This window comes from Sinocyclocheilus rhinocerous, unplaced genomic scaffold (assembly GCF_001515625.1).
Source record: "Sinocyclocheilus rhinocerous isolate Xijiao unplaced genomic scaffold, SAMN03320098_v1.1 scaffold3040, whole genome shotgun sequence".
NCBI classification, from domain to species: Eukaryota; Metazoa; Chordata; class Actinopteri; order Cypriniformes; family Cyprinidae; genus Sinocyclocheilus; species Sinocyclocheilus rhinocerous.
The window spans coordinates 288,859-305,949 of NW_015656614.1; the positions used below are offsets into that span (position 1 = coordinate 288,859).

General features: G+C 38.0%; 1 protein-coding gene across 1 annotated transcript in view; it reads left to right on the plus strand.

The window, feature by feature from the left end:
* The window catches only part of LOC107720507 (low-density lipoprotein receptor-related protein 5-like), an 80,603-nt gene that overhangs the window by 23,821 nt on the left and 39,691 nt on the right, over window positions 1-17,091 (plus strand). The window contains exons 4-8 of the mRNA XM_016528234.1: window positions 788-985; window positions 5,755-5,951; window positions 9,995-10,126; window positions 12,245-12,641; window positions 12,746-12,917. Of these exons, the coding sequence (XP_016383720.1) occupies window positions 788-985; window positions 5,755-5,951; window positions 9,995-10,126; window positions 12,245-12,641; window positions 12,746-12,917 (1,096 nt within the window). The remainder of the gene's footprint in view (window positions 1-787; window positions 986-5,754; window positions 5,952-9,994; window positions 10,127-12,244; window positions 12,642-12,745; window positions 12,918-17,091) is intronic.

Here is a 17,091-nt window from a genome sequence, read left to right on the forward strand (position 1 = left end):
TAAAAATCTTCTAGAAATATATATATATATATATATATATATATATATATAAAATATTACTAAAAAAACTAAATAAAATAAGAAATATTTCTAATATTTCATAATATTTCACGTGTGGAACAGCATGTACTGTGAACCAAGCTGCTCTGAGAACCTGAAAACAACTAATCGTGAGCTGCTAGTGTGTAAATGAATACATTTCATAATCCCACTAAGGCATATCACAATTTTTTAATAAATTAATCGTGCAACGATTTTTAGGTTAGTATGGAAAGTTTACAATCTGTTTCTTACCATGCAAACTGAAATTTACTGCTAGTATTTCCTGAACGCATAAAAAGGCTTTTTGCCAACAAAGAAGTTTGCAGTTGGTTGAGTATGTGCTTTGGTTTGGTTGCTCTGTTGTGTTTCTCTCATATAAAGTATTTCAAGCGAGACAGGCTCTGGCAAATATAACGCTGTGATATGGTTTGCTTTAAAAACAGCCTGCTCTTGAAACGTTTGTTTAGTCTAACTCCAAATCCATGTTGCCTAACCTTGAGCAGTTTCCAGTCAATACGTAAACCATTGCAGGCATCTCCATGTCCCGCTGTACTTGAGTTTGTTTGTTTGTTCTTTGTTACCGATTGCATGTTATACTTCTCGCAAATACGAATGTGAAAACTATATATTTTCATCGTCTAGTCATGGGATGTCTGAATGACTGGTTGACTAGTTTTCACTTTGTTTTCTCTAGGATAATGGAAACCAGCTAACTGATGCCTGTTTTTTTGGGGGTTTTCCTCAGGTACATGTATTGGACCGACTGGGGGGAGGAGCCAAGAATAGAAAGGGCTGGAATGGACGGCAGCAGTCGACAAATCATTGTCCAGAAGCAAATCTACTGGCCGAACGGACTTACCATTGACCTCGAGGAGCAGAAACTCTACTGGGCGGATGCAAAGCTCAGCTTCATCCACAGGGCCAACTTGGACGGAACAGCTCGGTCAGTTTCCTCATTCTTTCACACTTATTCTCAATTCACCTCCTTGTATTTCTTTCCCTTTCCCATCCGGATTGAAGCAGAATGGTATGTCTGTGGCCCAATCCAAACACTCCCTGCACGTAGGCCCGGTTTGAGACCCCCTCCTTACTTCCGCCCACTCTTAACTTGAGATGACCTCCATGCCATATACCACTGTAACCCGATCTCGCCTGGCATTATGGGTATGATTTGGGCCCCCAAGCCAAAGGGTTACATTTCCTTTTGTGTATGTAGGATTTTGTAGTAACTTCAATAAAGAAAGGTATGTCGGACCCTCTGCTATGTTAAGATTTGCATTGCTAGTCGATCTGCAGGAGTCGTATGGTCTGGCTAGGCCTGTAGTCCAGCAGACGTCAGGATGAACCTGACCTATATCTAGAAACCAGAAAATCATAGAGACGTTTGATAATTGATTCTCAATCTTTCATAATAATAAAAAATATTAAATTAAAGTGTCATTGCTGGTATACCAAAAAGACATCAGTTTAAAGTGATCTAATTTTTTATTTTGATAAAAAAACAAAAAAAATGTAATTCGATATTAAAAATCATTGATCTTTCTTTTTTTTGGCATACCCATTCTTACAGTTGTCAGTCTGAAAAGTTATTTTTGAATTATTAAATTGATAGTTTGCTTCTTCATTTAAGTAGCATTTCTAGTCTGCCAAAAGACAAATCATTAAAAAAAAGTATACAAAATGTTTTAATTTTAATTCTATAATTTTAATAAGCAATAGATTTTATATTATAATCGATATATAATGTAATATAATATAATTATTTATTTAAATTATATATAAGTTATTTAATTGATAGTTGGTTCCTTCATTTTTAAGTCATATCCTCAGTCTTATACAAAAAAAAATTACATGTGTTTTTTTTATTTTTTATTATTGCTTGTTTTCCACAAAATTTTAGTGTTTACTAGGGATGGGCGATATCTTATCGTTTGCGATATACCGGTAAAAATTCTCCACACGATAAGAATTCGTCTTCCCGCGATAATAACGATAACGTCTAGTTGTTGACATATTTCTGTGTGCGACTGTGTGGAGTGACGTGAAGGAAGGCGGACGTGAAATTGAGCAGCTCCTTCTACAATCTGGAACAGGTTTGGATAGGGAAAAGGTTGGTGACCACTGCTCTAAAAAAACAGGATTCCCTAAATTATCGTCATTGATATCGTTATCGCAATAAATATCAGAAATTATCGTGATATATTTTTAAGCCCATATCGCCCATCCCTAGTGTTTACTCTCGAGTAATAATTTACTTTGCTTGGTTATTCTTCATTCTTCTCAAAAACAACACAAAGCATCTAGTGTACTTCTGTCAAAGGTCTTTTTGACTGAATCAGATGTGAGTAATAGCGGTTGTCGTACAACTGTGGATCAGTGGTGCATGCTTTATTCCAGCCTCTTAATGACACTTGTGGCATTAAGCAATTAATTTAATGTTCTGCTGTCCTCACACAGAATTGACTGGAGAATAGATACTTTGTAGGGATTCTGCTCAAAATCACATCTTAATGTAAATTTGTTAGTGCTTCTCTTTAAACATTTGCACTCGGTTGTTTTTAGAATAAAAAAGGTGCCCTTCGGACACCTTTGTTTAATAGCCTTTTCAGTTTGCTGGCTTCAGACAACTCTGTCACTACCAAGAGTGTGTCAAAAGCTGTGAAAAATCTGTTTGTAATTACCTTTCCAGTGTGCTGACCCCCCTCCATCACCCCTCCCCCATTCCGCTGTTCGTCACACGCTATTAAAAATCAGGAGGGTGAACAACATGTCAAGTCTAACTCTTCCATGCACGCTCACACACACAGACTCCCCCGACCTAACCAGGAAAATGTATCCCCTCACGACACTACAGCTCGGTGATTGATGAGCGACGCTTCTCTGAATACTGCGGCACTATGGTTCTGAACACTTGTTGCTTTGATCCGCTCCTGTTTATTTATGTCCGGTGGTTCAGAAGGCTGCCGTTCGGCCAGACAAACGTAACACACAGTGCTCCGATGGACTCCGAGGGAACTTCACTTAATAAGGGCAGCTGTGTCGTTAGAGAACGGGATGACTCCCTACTAACGACCGAAACAGATGCGGACTTACAGGTCGATGACAGCCTGATTTGTTTAATTCCCCCCTCTTCTTGGAAAAGAAGTCCTATGGGCCCCCCAAATGGAGGGGGGGGTGGTTCGGTTTCGCATGAGCTCCAGATTTCCTGAAGGGTCTAAAAAAGACCTCAGTCCTCAGTTGATGTTGTTGGCTTGTTGTTGTGGTCTTAAATTCCCTTTCTATATGCCTTTTGGAAAGAGTAATACCTGTAGGCCTCTTATGTCTTTGAAATTAAGACATGTACGACAACCAGAGTCCCTAACTAACATTTACTGGAATTATTTCCCTTATAAAGAATCCCAACTGGATTCATAAAGCAAGCTGGCTTGGAATGTGTGTTCCCTGCTAAAAGACTTGACATTCCAAGCTGGTCCAGGCTGGTTTATACCCATCAGTGCTGGTCTAACTGTTCAAACAGCATAGTTATGAACACATGAAACCTGATGACCATATGAAGAGTTCATTTGCAAAAACCGATAAACGCCACTTTAAAAAAAATGAGCTGATTGCTGTGCATTATTCTCCATATATAGCGCGATCTGAACCCTAAACACGTTTTGTCAAAAAAGCTGGTTTTGTCCACTTTCAAGGCATCGCGAGTTCACGTTTTACTGCAGAAGCCGACAAGTTGTTTTTGAACAGAACAGACAAGAAGCCCTTGTTGTTTTTGAACAGAAGCCGACAAGTCCATTTTAGCAAATCAGCGCTCTGTATTCAAATTCAGTTTCGTCAAAGCTGACTAAAAGTGATCGAGGATGGATAAATTTGACGAACTTGATGAACCTGTGATATCTTCTTCAGGGCGAAAAAGGAAAATAAAAGCTGAAACGTTTTCACGAAACCTTGCAAAAGCAGCGTGTTACAATGGTGAGGGAAAAGCTCTGTGTATTGCGTGTAATGACATCCATACAGTTTATGATCACAACAACAACAACGTTCGTCAGGCATCTACATTGTCATCTGAGGAGACTACAGAGATTAAGTTATCTGTTTTTGCCAAAATACGACTGTTGGAGTTATCTGCTTTTGCTATAAAACAAACTTTTAATATGTAAAAAAAAACATACTTTCAATGAAATTAAATTTAGTAAATTACCTGTATTTGTTTAAGTTATTATTAATTAATCAAAACAACCCAACTGCAGTTTGATTGATATTAATTGTAATGCGCAATAAAAAAACGTGATTTCTGAAAAACTTAATCAAAACAACCCAACTGCAGTTTGATTGATATTACTTATATATAACGTGAATGCGCAATAAAAAAACGTGATTAAAAATGGAGTTGTCGGTTTTTGCAAACGAACTCTTCATATATATATATATATATATATATATACAGTGGGTACGGAAAGTATTCAGACCCCCTTAAATTTTTCACTCTTTGTTATATTGCAGCCATTTGCTAAAATCATTTAAGTTAATTTTTTTCCCTCATAGTCAGTCGGGTCCAAACCAATGAAATTTTTATTTTAGGTGAACTACACTACTGTTCAAAAGTTTAGGGTTATTTTTTTTTAATGTTTTTGAAAGTCTCTTATGCTCGCCAAGATTGTTTTTATTTGAGCACAAATACAGTAAAAACAGTATTATTGTGAAATATTATTACACTTTAAAACATCTGTTTTCTATTTGAATGTATTTTAAAATGTAATTTATTAAAATGTAAATTGTAATTTATTTATTGATTTTAAAGCTGAATTTTCAGCATCATTACTCCTGTCTTCAGTGTCACATGATCCTTCAGAAATCATTCTAATCTGCTGAATTTGCTGCTCAAGAAACATTTCTTATTGTCATCATCAGTGTTGAAAACAGTTGTGCTGCTTAATATTTTTGTGGAAACCATGATACTTTTTTCTAAGATTCTTTAAAAAATAGAAAGTTTAAAAAAACAACATTTATTTGAAATAGAAATCTTTTAACATTATAAATGTCTTTACGGTCACTTTTCAGTTTAATGTATCATTGCTGAATAAAACGGACCTCAATTTTTTGAGCTGTCGTGAATCACTTTAATGGGGTCATATGATGTTGCTAAAAAGAACATTATTTTGTGTATTTGGTGTAATGAAATGTGTTTATGCGGTTTAAGGTTAAAAAAACACATTATTTTCCACATACTGTACATTATTGTTTCTCCTCTATGCCCCGCCTTTCTGAAACGCGTCGAATGACGAAGCGGATATCGTCCTCTTTTGGAAGGCCAAACAAAGTAGTTTCGCTTTCACAACGAAACACAGAACACAAACACACAGTGCCTTCACAACATGGCGCCTTCTTTCTTTGCGTGAACATTTGGGCGGGCGGCGTTATGCAAATCTTCCCACATCGTGACATAGACATGTGGGGGCGTGTTAGAACGAGCCATTTTAGGTAGGCGTGGTTGACTCTTAACTTTTATAAAGAATATCTCTTTGGATTTGAGACTTTAGTCTTTGCAACTTTACAGACCTTCTTTATGCACCAAGAGCTTGTAACACTCCAAAGAGAAAGGAAAAATTGAAATCGCATCATATGACCCCTTTAAGAGCATTTAACATCCACAATGCAGTATATATGTTCGTAATTTAAGCAGAGTGTGTATTTACATATATGTGTTGACGCTTACAGGGAGGCTGTTGTGGAGGGTTCCCTCACTCACCCGTTTGCCCTCACTCTTTATGAAGAGACGCTCTACTGGACAGACTGGCAGACCCGATCCATCCACGCCTGCAACAAACATACCGGAGAGAAGCGGAGAGAAATTCTCAGCGGCATTTACTCGCCGATGGACATCCAGGTGCTGGGCCAAGAGCGGCAGCCCAACAGTAAGTCTACACATCTCAAAAACTCACAGTACTGGTTAATAGATGGTTGGGTTTTTGTCAAACCAGAACAAAATAGACATTTAATCCCAGGACCCATGAGCTTTAAGTGCTGGCCTTAAGATTCAAACTATTTTGAAGCTCTAATACAAATCAAATTTTCACAAACAATTTTTGTAAAGGAACAGTAATGTTCAATGTTGGTCTCAGGTCAGGTTCCCTCAAGAGATCCTTCACATTCCATGTTTAATTTTTTAGGTCATTCTTTCAGCACTTACTGTACTGCCTCTTTGTAAAAGTGTCGGTCTTTTGGCAATGAGGCAATCCGGGGAGAATAGTTCTCAGGGAATGAAATTTTTCAAGTGTCCTGCATTCCACTCTGAACAAATAAACACAGTTCCTTAGTGGAGACGGGGCACAGCCCCAGCACGATCCCACCCCCACCTTAGTCTGTGTGTGTGAGGATGTGGGTGTGGATTGCTTCAAAACATTTAACAGCCTGCAAAGACCCCACTAGGTAAGTGTTTGTGTTGGAGGTAAGAAAATAAAGAAAGGATGAAGCAACCATCATAAAAACAAACAATGAAGATCTAGAACAGTGATTTCAACCAGGGTGGTTCAAGCAGGTTCCAGTGTGCACTTGGAACAAAATGTTTTGTTTTGTTAAATGTAAATATCTAATATAATAGATAACAGCAATTGTAAAATATTCATAAGATTAATAGATTAAAAAGATTAAATAAATTAAAAAAATTGTGATTAATTGCCCAACCGTTCAAATTTTTTTTTTGTTGGTTTCTAAACTAAAGTCTCTTATGCTAATGCTGCCTTTATTTGATTAAAAATACAATACTATAATGTAATATTGTGAAATATTATTGCAATTTAAAGTAACTATTTTCTATTTTAATATATTTTAAAATGTAATTTATTCCTGTGATGGCAAAGCTGAATTTTTCGCAGCCATTTCTTCAGTCTACATGATCCTTCAGAGATCATTCTAATATGCTGATTTGCTGTTCAATAAACTTTTATTCTTATTAACAATGTTAAAAACAACTGTAAATATTTTTATAACAATATAAAAAATTGTCACTTTTGATCAATTTAAATTGCCCCTATTATGGATTTTTGAAAATTAGCTTTCATGCAGTGTTTAATGCAGCTGTTTGTGAATGTAAATAGTCTGCAAAGTTGTAAAGCTGAAAGTGCATCATAAAGTTATTGTCTCTCAAAAGAAAGAGTCCACTCTGAACTGCTGAAACTAGTCATTTTAAATTCGAATCCAATTTCCGCAAAGTTCATACGTCACGAGTTAAATACATTTGCATAATTCCCGCCTACGTTCTGCGTGGACATCCAGTGAAAACATCCCTCAAACGCTGCAGCTCTTTCGTGTGGATAACTTAATGTCGACAAGATGCTGTGCTCTGAGCTGTGAAAGTGAATTTGGTTTATTTTCACTTCCAAAGGATGAGGCTGTGATGAATCGGTGGTTATAATTCATCTTTACTATGATACCACAGCATTATTATCCCAACCTTTTGCTGTGTTCCCATCATTTCACTGACAACTGCTTCTCCAATCTCAGCAAGTTCAATGCGGGATTCGTAAACCAGTTGTCCTTGAAAGATGGGTCAGTGCCCAGTTTGTTTGGACCAGCTTGCTCCTCCGAATCACAACCGGTATGTATGATTAATAATTGTTGCTTTAATATTCTGTCGAGTGTGCAAAATAAATTGTTTTGTGTGTTGTGCTATGTATACACTCAGTGCAGCTGTAGGTCTCCGGCTAACACACGTTATAGTTCTGCTAATCAGCTGTGGGCCCGCTATTGTCTAGAAATGTGTCGATTAATATAGAATATCCTGTTGTACTTGGAGTCATGATAAAGGATGAAGCAATTCCGTTGGTCTACAAACTGCAGTGCTTTATCAGTACTCTTTGTCTGTGTTCGGCTAACGCACATATTATTATTGTTTGGGTCTTTACTACCAAGCTGTGGATCCGGTTTGCTAACATAAGTACAAAACAACTTCTCCCCATCTGATTCTTTCTTTATAGAACAGAGTGGAGCACTGTCATTATTATAATAGGATGTATTATTGATAAGCCGTATTCCAGTACTGGTAATGGGCGTTCCATTTCCGACATGCGCTGTAAGCAGTGGACCAATCACAACAGACTGGGTCATTGGACCAATCAGGGCAGAGTAGCAGAGATGGGGTTTGGAAAGATGAATCTTCCAACTAATCATTATAGAGTCGTTGAGAAATAACGTAAAATTAAATGAATTTTATAAGAAAATGTGTTTTTTGACTCTGCGTACATGTAAACCTGTTGTTGGGGACTCCCAAAACCAAATTATGATCCTTTCAAATAGCATAATAGGGGCACTTTAATGAATCCTTTGGGAATAAAAGTATAAATTTATAAAAAAAAAAAAAAACCTTAGACCAAAGTTTTGAACAGTAGTGTAAATATAAATTAATATAATCCTAAAAAAAATGTGGGGATAACATAGAAGAATGTCATTAACAAATTGTTGATTAATAATGTCGTAATTAATTGTAGAGCAATATTTATTTTAATAATATTATAATGTATAAAACTATTTATAAAACTACTAAGGTTAAAATAAATGTGATTAATAATAATTTAATCATGATTTGTTTGTGAGGATGACACTCTTAGCATTATTTGTCAGTAATAATAATTCATATTATATTGTTATCGTATATCATTAATTATATTTTTTGAATATATGTATTTGTATTATTAAAGGTGCATAGTCAAGCATTATACTTTGTCCTCAAAAATATGCCTGTATTGGTATTTTGTGAATTTCCTCATGTGTCCTTGAACTGTGGACCAGCCATCAGTCACCACATCTGCGAGCAGCACGGAGGAGAGGGGGATAACAAGCGTTGGGTCAGGGCCGTCTATGTTTTCCTGACGAAGCAGATGCGTTTTCTGAGAGACTACGACAAGCAGAGCGTGACCTGGTGGAAATGGAAAAACCTGTTACAGGAAATAAAATGTTTTGCTTGCCACCTGCTTTTGTTCAAGGGTTGAAGTTTTGTTTGGGAACTGAGCAATGCTGTTTTTTACCTCTTTTCTAATCTGTCGTGCCACAGGTGAAAAGGAAGTTCATAGCTGTTTGGTGCCAAATAACGCATCATATGAGTGAAATCTCAAAAGATTTTCCCAAAAATAACACGTTATTGAGTCAAGTAAAAGTAAAGTAAAATCGCACATTAGATCTCTTTATTTCAGTATCTCCTAGACATAAATGTTAATAAATTAAGGCCAAATTGAGACTGTTCTTTAAATCATATCCTTTTGAGGTTTTTGATTTGCCTTGATAATAAGCATTTGATATCTAAATTGAGCACAGCATAACTAAGACACAAAAACTATGTTAAAGGAGACATATTATGCCCCTTTTTACAATATGTAATATAAGTCTCTTGTGTCCCCAGAATGTGTCTGTGAAATGTCAGCTCAAAATACTCCACAGATCATTTATTATATCATTTTGAAAATGCCTATTTTGAGTGGAAGCAGAAACACACTGTTTTTCTTGCCTGTCTCTTTAAATGCAAATGAGCTGCTGCTCCACGCCCCCTTTTCCAGAATAGAGCTGCTTACCAAAACAAAGTTACTGGGTTAATCTTGTTCACGTTTCCTTGGTTGGTAGATGCACCGGGGACCTGATTATAGCACTTAAAACCTGGAAAAGTCAGATTTTCATGATATGTCACCTTTAAGTTTCCTGAGCAATAAAAGAGCAGGGTTAATGTGTTCAAGCTGTGATTATTTATATACCAGACCAATATACAATATAATTCAGTGCTCTGATGCATTAATCACCCTATCTGATGAACTTTCTCAAATTAAGGTGGGAATTTGGTGAAACATTCACATACTCTTTAGATCACTGTGTTTTCTGGTCATTTTTTAACCAGGAGGTCAATGCTTTTTGCGGTAATGTCTAATAAACAGCAGTTTTATAGCTTTCCTCTTTCCTTGTCATTGCTCCACAGTTCAAACTCCATGCAGTGAAAGAAATGGAGGCTGTTCCCACCTGTGTCTCCTCTCCCCCATGCCGCCCTTCTATAGCTGTGCTTGTCCAACTGGGGTTAAACTCAAAGAGGATGGAAAGACTTGTCGACCAGGTAAAAAAAAAAAACATGCTGATTTGAATGCTTAAAAAGACCCAAAAAGTATAAAATGTTTTCCCAGAATTCATGATAGATAGATAGATAGATAGATAGATAGATAGATATAGATATGGCTGCTTTTCTATGAAGTGCATGGAATGGTTTTGTTGCATTTGTAATTTTATTATGATGTCCCTGCTCTCGAGCGTAAAATTTGATTTTTATGAACTGTGGCCTTTCATGGGCTGGTTTTGGTATGAGGATTGGCGTACTGTGCATCTATAAAACATTTGCATGCCGTCCCGCACAGAAGACCATGACAGAGACTAATGTTTGACAGATGGCGGTTCATTTAAGTTTACAATTTAGTCAAAATCACTCTCCTCTGATTCAGCAATCATAAATCATAACCTTATTCCATAACAGCTGACACATTTCACTCCTTTTTCTCTTTGTCATGAGAGTTTTAGCCTAGATGAACAGGTGGTAGACGTACTTTGGGGTCCCATGTCAAGGTCACCTTTAAGGGTTGACCGGGTCATTCCAAGGTTTGTGCGTTTAGGTCCAGTTTAGGAAATTAATTTGGTTGAATTACTCAAGGGGTTTGTATACATTCCCTCATCTTCAGACTCCTTAAGGAATGCCCCTTTGCTCATTGTAAAGTCATCATGTGGTCCTTGGAACCCCAGGGAATTTTAAAATGACATTTACCAGGTCTGGAAAAGTCATGGCAATAGATAAAATCTTAGAAGTCATGAAAATGATCTGTTCAAATCATTCTTTTAAATCGATTTTTTTCCCCATTGAAACGGCTAACCAGTTGTCTGAACAATTAATTAGCTGCTTGTTCAGAATTTGTAAACAATTGATAATAAAATGTAACTTTTAATTACAAACTTTCTTATACAAAGCAAAATGCATTTCACTAATTTAAATTGAATGCATTTGTCCTTTTATTCTTGATGAGGATGTACATGTAACATTAAGGGCTACTAAAATCAGGCTTCACCCCCTGTCTTGCTTTAGGTTTTTTTCCCCAGCCTCTCCAGAACAGACTTGTCCATTGTATCTGTGCACCCAGCCTGTTAATGACAGCCTGCTCTTTTATTAGAAAAAAAATACATTCACCCCTTCCCAAGTCACTCTGCCTTTCTACTTGAATTTATAACTCCTTCAGATTTGAGGCAGTGTATTCCCAGGCCGGGAAACAATGAGAAGTATTCTTCTTCTCATTGAAGAAGCATTCATTCCAGTGGCGCAATTGAAACATGGAGCTGTGCAGTGTTGAGGACAGGGGAGGTTGTCTGGCCAAATGAAACATATTCCCACTGACCTCAGGATTAAGCAACTCTCCTGAAAAGTTGACAACTAATCAGAACAAACAATAGCCCATTGTACTGGACTTTCATTAGCGACAAGGCAAGGGCACGAGTGGATCCAGTAGGACAAAGGATTAGCATGAGCAAGCGTCCACACCTCATACTTGTTTAGCTTGGGTGGCTAAATTGAAGGCATTTGTTTTGATTTTGTCAGATGTCCACTCACTTTGATAACATGCAAGGCAGAACGAAGGACAAATTAAAACCAAAAGAAGCCCTAGAGGAGCTGTTTTTTTCTCTTCTTATTGGTGTCAGCGCTGATGGATGTCACTACTTATTGGGTGCCGTGGACCGCAGCTGGTGTTGTGGGTATTGGAGTGTGCTCGGTTACAAAGAGAGATTAAATAAGGACAAGGTTGGACCTAATTGCTTCCACAGATTGGGTCTAGACAGATTCTACTGTTGGTATTTAAACCTGTCATGTGGTTTTTGTAATGGAGCAATGCGATCTTGCAGTGCACCGTCTGCAGGGACAACTCTGCAATTCATGCAACTAATTGCTACTGTCAGACTCCGTTTTCTTTGACGAGTTGAATCTGTGCCCTAGGCACAGTAGTAGTCTTAATAGACATATTTGTAGACCTTTTTGCGAGATGTTTTCGAGTTACTGCTGTCCTAATTGAAGTAGACAGTGCAAGTCAAAGGCCATGGCATCTCTGGTCCTTGATGAATCTTTTGCAGGATTGTCAACAGAGCAGATGTCTCCGTTGTTCTCATGCTCAACCGTTGAAGCAAATCTCAATCTTATTCCCAGGGGCGGAACAGGTGCTTCTACTGGCTCGCCGCACCGACCTTCGGCGGATATCCCTGGACTTACCTGACTTCACAGACATCGTCTTACAAGTCAGTGACATCCGGCACGCAATTGCCATCGACTATGACCCAGTGGAAGGATACATATATTGGACAGATGACGAAGTGAGGGCCATCCGCCGTGCCCGAATAGATGGAAGCGATGCCCAGACTTTGGTCACTAACGAGATCAACCATCCTGATGGAATTGCGGTGGACTGGGTGGCACGTAATCTCTACTGGACAGACACAGGCACCGATCGCATCGAGGTAACCAGACTCAATGGCACTTCTCGACGCATCCTCATATCTGAGAACCTGGATGAACCGCGGGCCATCGTGTTGGATCCCATAAATGGGTACGGAAGTTATGTACTTGATTTTAAGGTCATTTCTGAGATCTCTAAGTGGAGTCCTCTTGAATTAGCATGTAATTTACCTTCTTCTTGTTGCTGTTATGCAGATACATGTACTGGACTGACTGGGGTGAGATGCCCAAGATCGAACGAGCAAACCTGGATGGCACGGACAGGGTTGTGCTGCTCAACACCTCCCTTGGTTGGCCCAATGGTTTGGCCATTGACCACATCGCAGGAAAGCTTTACTGGGGCGATGCCAAAACGGACAAAATTGAGGTAAGTCAGCTAACATTTTACTTTAAAGGGGAAATGTGCGGTAGTGTCAATATTTGCTCATTAGATTTCCTTTCACTAGAAGCATATATGAGTAGCTTTGAAATTTTATGGTGTTCCATGGCTGAATTGAGACTCAAGCTTTGGTGCTGGTTGAATAGTCTGAGTATGTGGAGTAATGAGAGAGGACCTGAGGACTGTTGGAGAGTCCAAGGGCGAATTCCTTGTTGAAAGTGAGCGGCTAGTCCTTCAAGTGTTTCCCTGAAGTGAACATCATATGTACACTTTGCTAGTGGCTTTTTGGAATGCATTTCTTGAAAGGATCCAGTTGTTTTTTCAAAACAACCATTTGAATATCGCCCCCTTCCTGTTGTGAGAAAAATTGCAGTTTGGAAGATTCTGAAGAGTCTTAAGAGATCCGTGAGACTTGAGAGTGCACATTGAGTGCACATTCTTCACTAACATTGAGGTTTATCAAGCTGTTGTTTCAATGTGAAGTGTTTCTGGAATCTGATGCTGATTGTGTAATAAAAAAATTAAAAAAAAGGGACACCAGACATCCGGTCAGTTCCCGCACTTTTGTTTTTGTTTGAAGACCCAACCATTGTGAAACCTCAAGTATATTTGAAAGGATTTCTTGTGAAAGGTTTCATGTTTAGATGGATTATTTTCTGTTTTAGCGTTCTAACTCCGGCCTCAGACCAAATGTCTTGATTTATTCTGTTGTAATTTCTCACCGTTTCCTCAGAGTCTGTTCTTTTGTGGCACAGGCTTCGTGGTCTGGGTGTTTTCGTGGTTTTGGCATTGTGTAATTAGTCAGCTACCTGTAGGCACAGGTCCCTGGGTGTCATAATACAGAGGTTTTTCATTCAGTCAGTATGCCTGAAAGCCTGTCGTGTAAACACAAAAGAAGCTAAGGAAACATCCCCCTCTTATTTTCTCGTGCTCGTTTGCTTTTCTTCTCACGCTGACTCTCAACAACCTTTCCAAACATGGCTCTCTCAATATCTTTCTATACTTTGACCAATAATTAATAATGTAGACATAATTATATATATAATCAAGTATTTACATGTTGGTATTTTTTATAGTGCTTTTCGCAGTAAATATTGATCCAGCTTTTTTTTTGTTTTAGTTTTTTACTGACAGCTACAATAACAAATTTTAAGATTAGTTAATGCATTCATAATACAGTTATCCAATGTTAATTATTACAATTTAAAATGTTATAAATGTGTTTTTATATGTAGAAGTTAATGTTAACCTATATTAATAAATGCTGTAAAGATATTGTTATTTGTTAGTTGAGGTCCTAATGCAACGAATTGGACAAATGATGTACATTATGGCTCAAACTGGATAACTGCATAACAATACTGTCAATCACGTGTTGTCTAGGTTCATAAACCTATTAATCTAGGTGTGTGGCAACTTTAGGTAAGAGCTCTCAAACTATGCATTTAATGGGTAGGTATTATTTATGGTTGCACTGAACTCACAGCGAGTTTGTGGACAGTCACAGCCAGCAAAATGCCATCACAACTAACCTGTTTGTAACCCAGGGCTTTTTTTTAATCTGCCAGGTTCCCTGCTGTGGTGTTTAAAGAGAAGGGGCAGTAGGACAGGCGGGCCAAGGGTGAACAGCAGGGCAAGGGTGGCCTAAAAACCACCACGACTCAGCGCGAGTCCCTGTTTGTGTGCACTCTGCTTTACTCTCTCTTTGAGATGCAGAAGTGTTTTCTGTGGCCGTCAAAGGGAGGAGCGAGGTGGTGTTTTCCTGTGTTAAAGCTGGGCTGAATGAGTTGAGGATTAGGGCACTCCTGCTGACAGATCGAGCTCTGTAAAAGGCCAGATGCTCATTGAAGTCCACGTGCAACACCTTCTAGAATAATCCTCCCCCAAACAACCCAATGGATGACTGCTGAGCACTGGTACTCTCTTTTAAAGCTGTGTTATTTGCGATTGTATTTTTGCTCATATTAAAACAGGTTTTAATGGAAACATGGTATAATTGAATGATGGCGTTCTCGCATTTTCCTCAAGAAAGAGAGTTGTGGAAAACGATTACTTTTAGGTTTTGTGATTAGTTCAACCATCCAGCAATAGAAAGACGATTTTTTTTTGAGAATCAGCGTTTGGTCGCTCACCATCACCCAGGATCATTGTATTGCTCAGAGGTTGCTCTTTCTTACTTCAAGAGATTTAATAAAGAGCTCAGTTATATTTCAATGAGTTACAACCTTGTCTCAGATGGGAGAAATAAAAATAGACACTGATAAGATATTTGTAGCTGTAAAATTAACCTAGGTAGCATAGCTCAGATAAATTTGCATAGCTCAGATAATTCTCTGAAATGTCTCTGAATCTCTAGAGGAGACACGTGTGAGATTACTGGGGTCTTTATCTTTATTTATCTTTATCTTTTTTTTTTAATTGCTATAACTTAAACAAATGAGAAACAGTTGAGATATTAAAGAGATCTCGTTTGTGATTGTCTATGGTAGTGCTGTGTTCGATACATCGATACGATGATGTATCGTCACAGAGATTTTACGATACGAGTATCGATACAGCTGTCCCTGTATCGACATTGTGGCATGTGCGCAGCAGTGGACCGCGCTTAATTTGGATACAAGAACACCGTTTAAATGGAGTAGAAAAGTGCTAGGTTTCTAAAAAAAATAACGAATAGAGCATAATATATAGGCTACAACAAGGTTTAATCTGGCCGCAGAGGAACACAACCGGGGTTGCCTGATATAAAGAGACGTAATCCCTGAAACGGATCTTCACACTTGCGCAATACGGAATTAAGTGTGTTGCTTATCTTTGTCAACCTGGCAATCATGTGCACGCGCCCTCTCTCTACTGTGGATAAAAGCACTGGCTTTCTGAAAACACTGGCTAGCTTGCAGTTTAGCGATCTCCACTTCAATATTCTACTCTCAGAAAAGTGTAATTCATCAAGTGTTCGTTTACGAGAGAGAGAGAGGTTGTGTATGTATGAATTACCATTGTTTTGCCGCGTTTCTCTATTAACAGTGAAGCTGTGGCTTTAATTGTTTTAGAAACGACGATGTTACCAGCTCCTTGTTGAGAAAGATAATGTAGCTCTTCAGTGATTAAGCTGTTTTATTGATAAAATTGCAGGGCAGCGCTAAAATGTTTGTCTGAGCGCTAAAAAGAATGTGTGCGCTCTGTGTGACTAAAGTTGTGTGCGTGAGATACAGTGAAGACTGCGCATTAGTTTAGAACTCTTCTAATTTTTATTTTTATTTTTTAAACGTAGAGAGTGTGTTGATTTGTGCAATGATAACCTACCAGCAATGTTAAGATGATTTTAATATATTAGAATGAGTACATTACAATATACATTTATTAGAACGAGTGCATTATTATTTATGGGCTTAAAAACAAGATGCAAACAATCAGAATATTGTATCTGGTGGGGAGTGCACAATGTAAACATGAAACATATGCCATTACCTATATTGCATTGTGGTAGAATTTTGGAAGCCCTTCATAATGCAGAGGTCAAGTGCCTGTTCTGCCAATAGTTAGCAACAGCCATATAGTATGTAGTGTTTCATAAACAGCTGTTTTACTAAATTCTTCTGAAGTGAAATTCAGTGCAGTTATGTATCGTGATATGTATCGTATCGTGGCCTCTGTATCATGATACGTATCGTATCGTGACTTTGCTGGTGATACACAGCCCTAGTCTATGGCAACCATTAAGGCCCTTTCACACCACGAATGATAACTATAAAGATAACTATATTAGCGTCCGCACCAGCGGACAATATCGTCTGTTCATTCCAAGCGCATGCTCGTCTGCTGCTTTAAATTCTCAAGCTCGTTATGGCAGGATTGATTCTGATTGGCTGTCAATGTTTTTATCGTTCATCAGCTGGAAAAAATCGTTCTGAAAGTGATTCCAACGATATAGTTTCTCTGTGCCTTTATCGTTATAGCTGTGGTGTGGACTGCCATTCTTTAATATTGAGAATGATTTTTGAACTATATCTTTATCGTTATCTTTATAGTTATCGTCATTGGTGTGAACAGGACTGTACTTTTGAGGAACATTATTATTGCTCACATGTTGCAATTTTATGGCTCGGTTATGTATCATGTCAATATCAGCTTTGTCTCAAATGTTTCTCCAAAAAAAAAA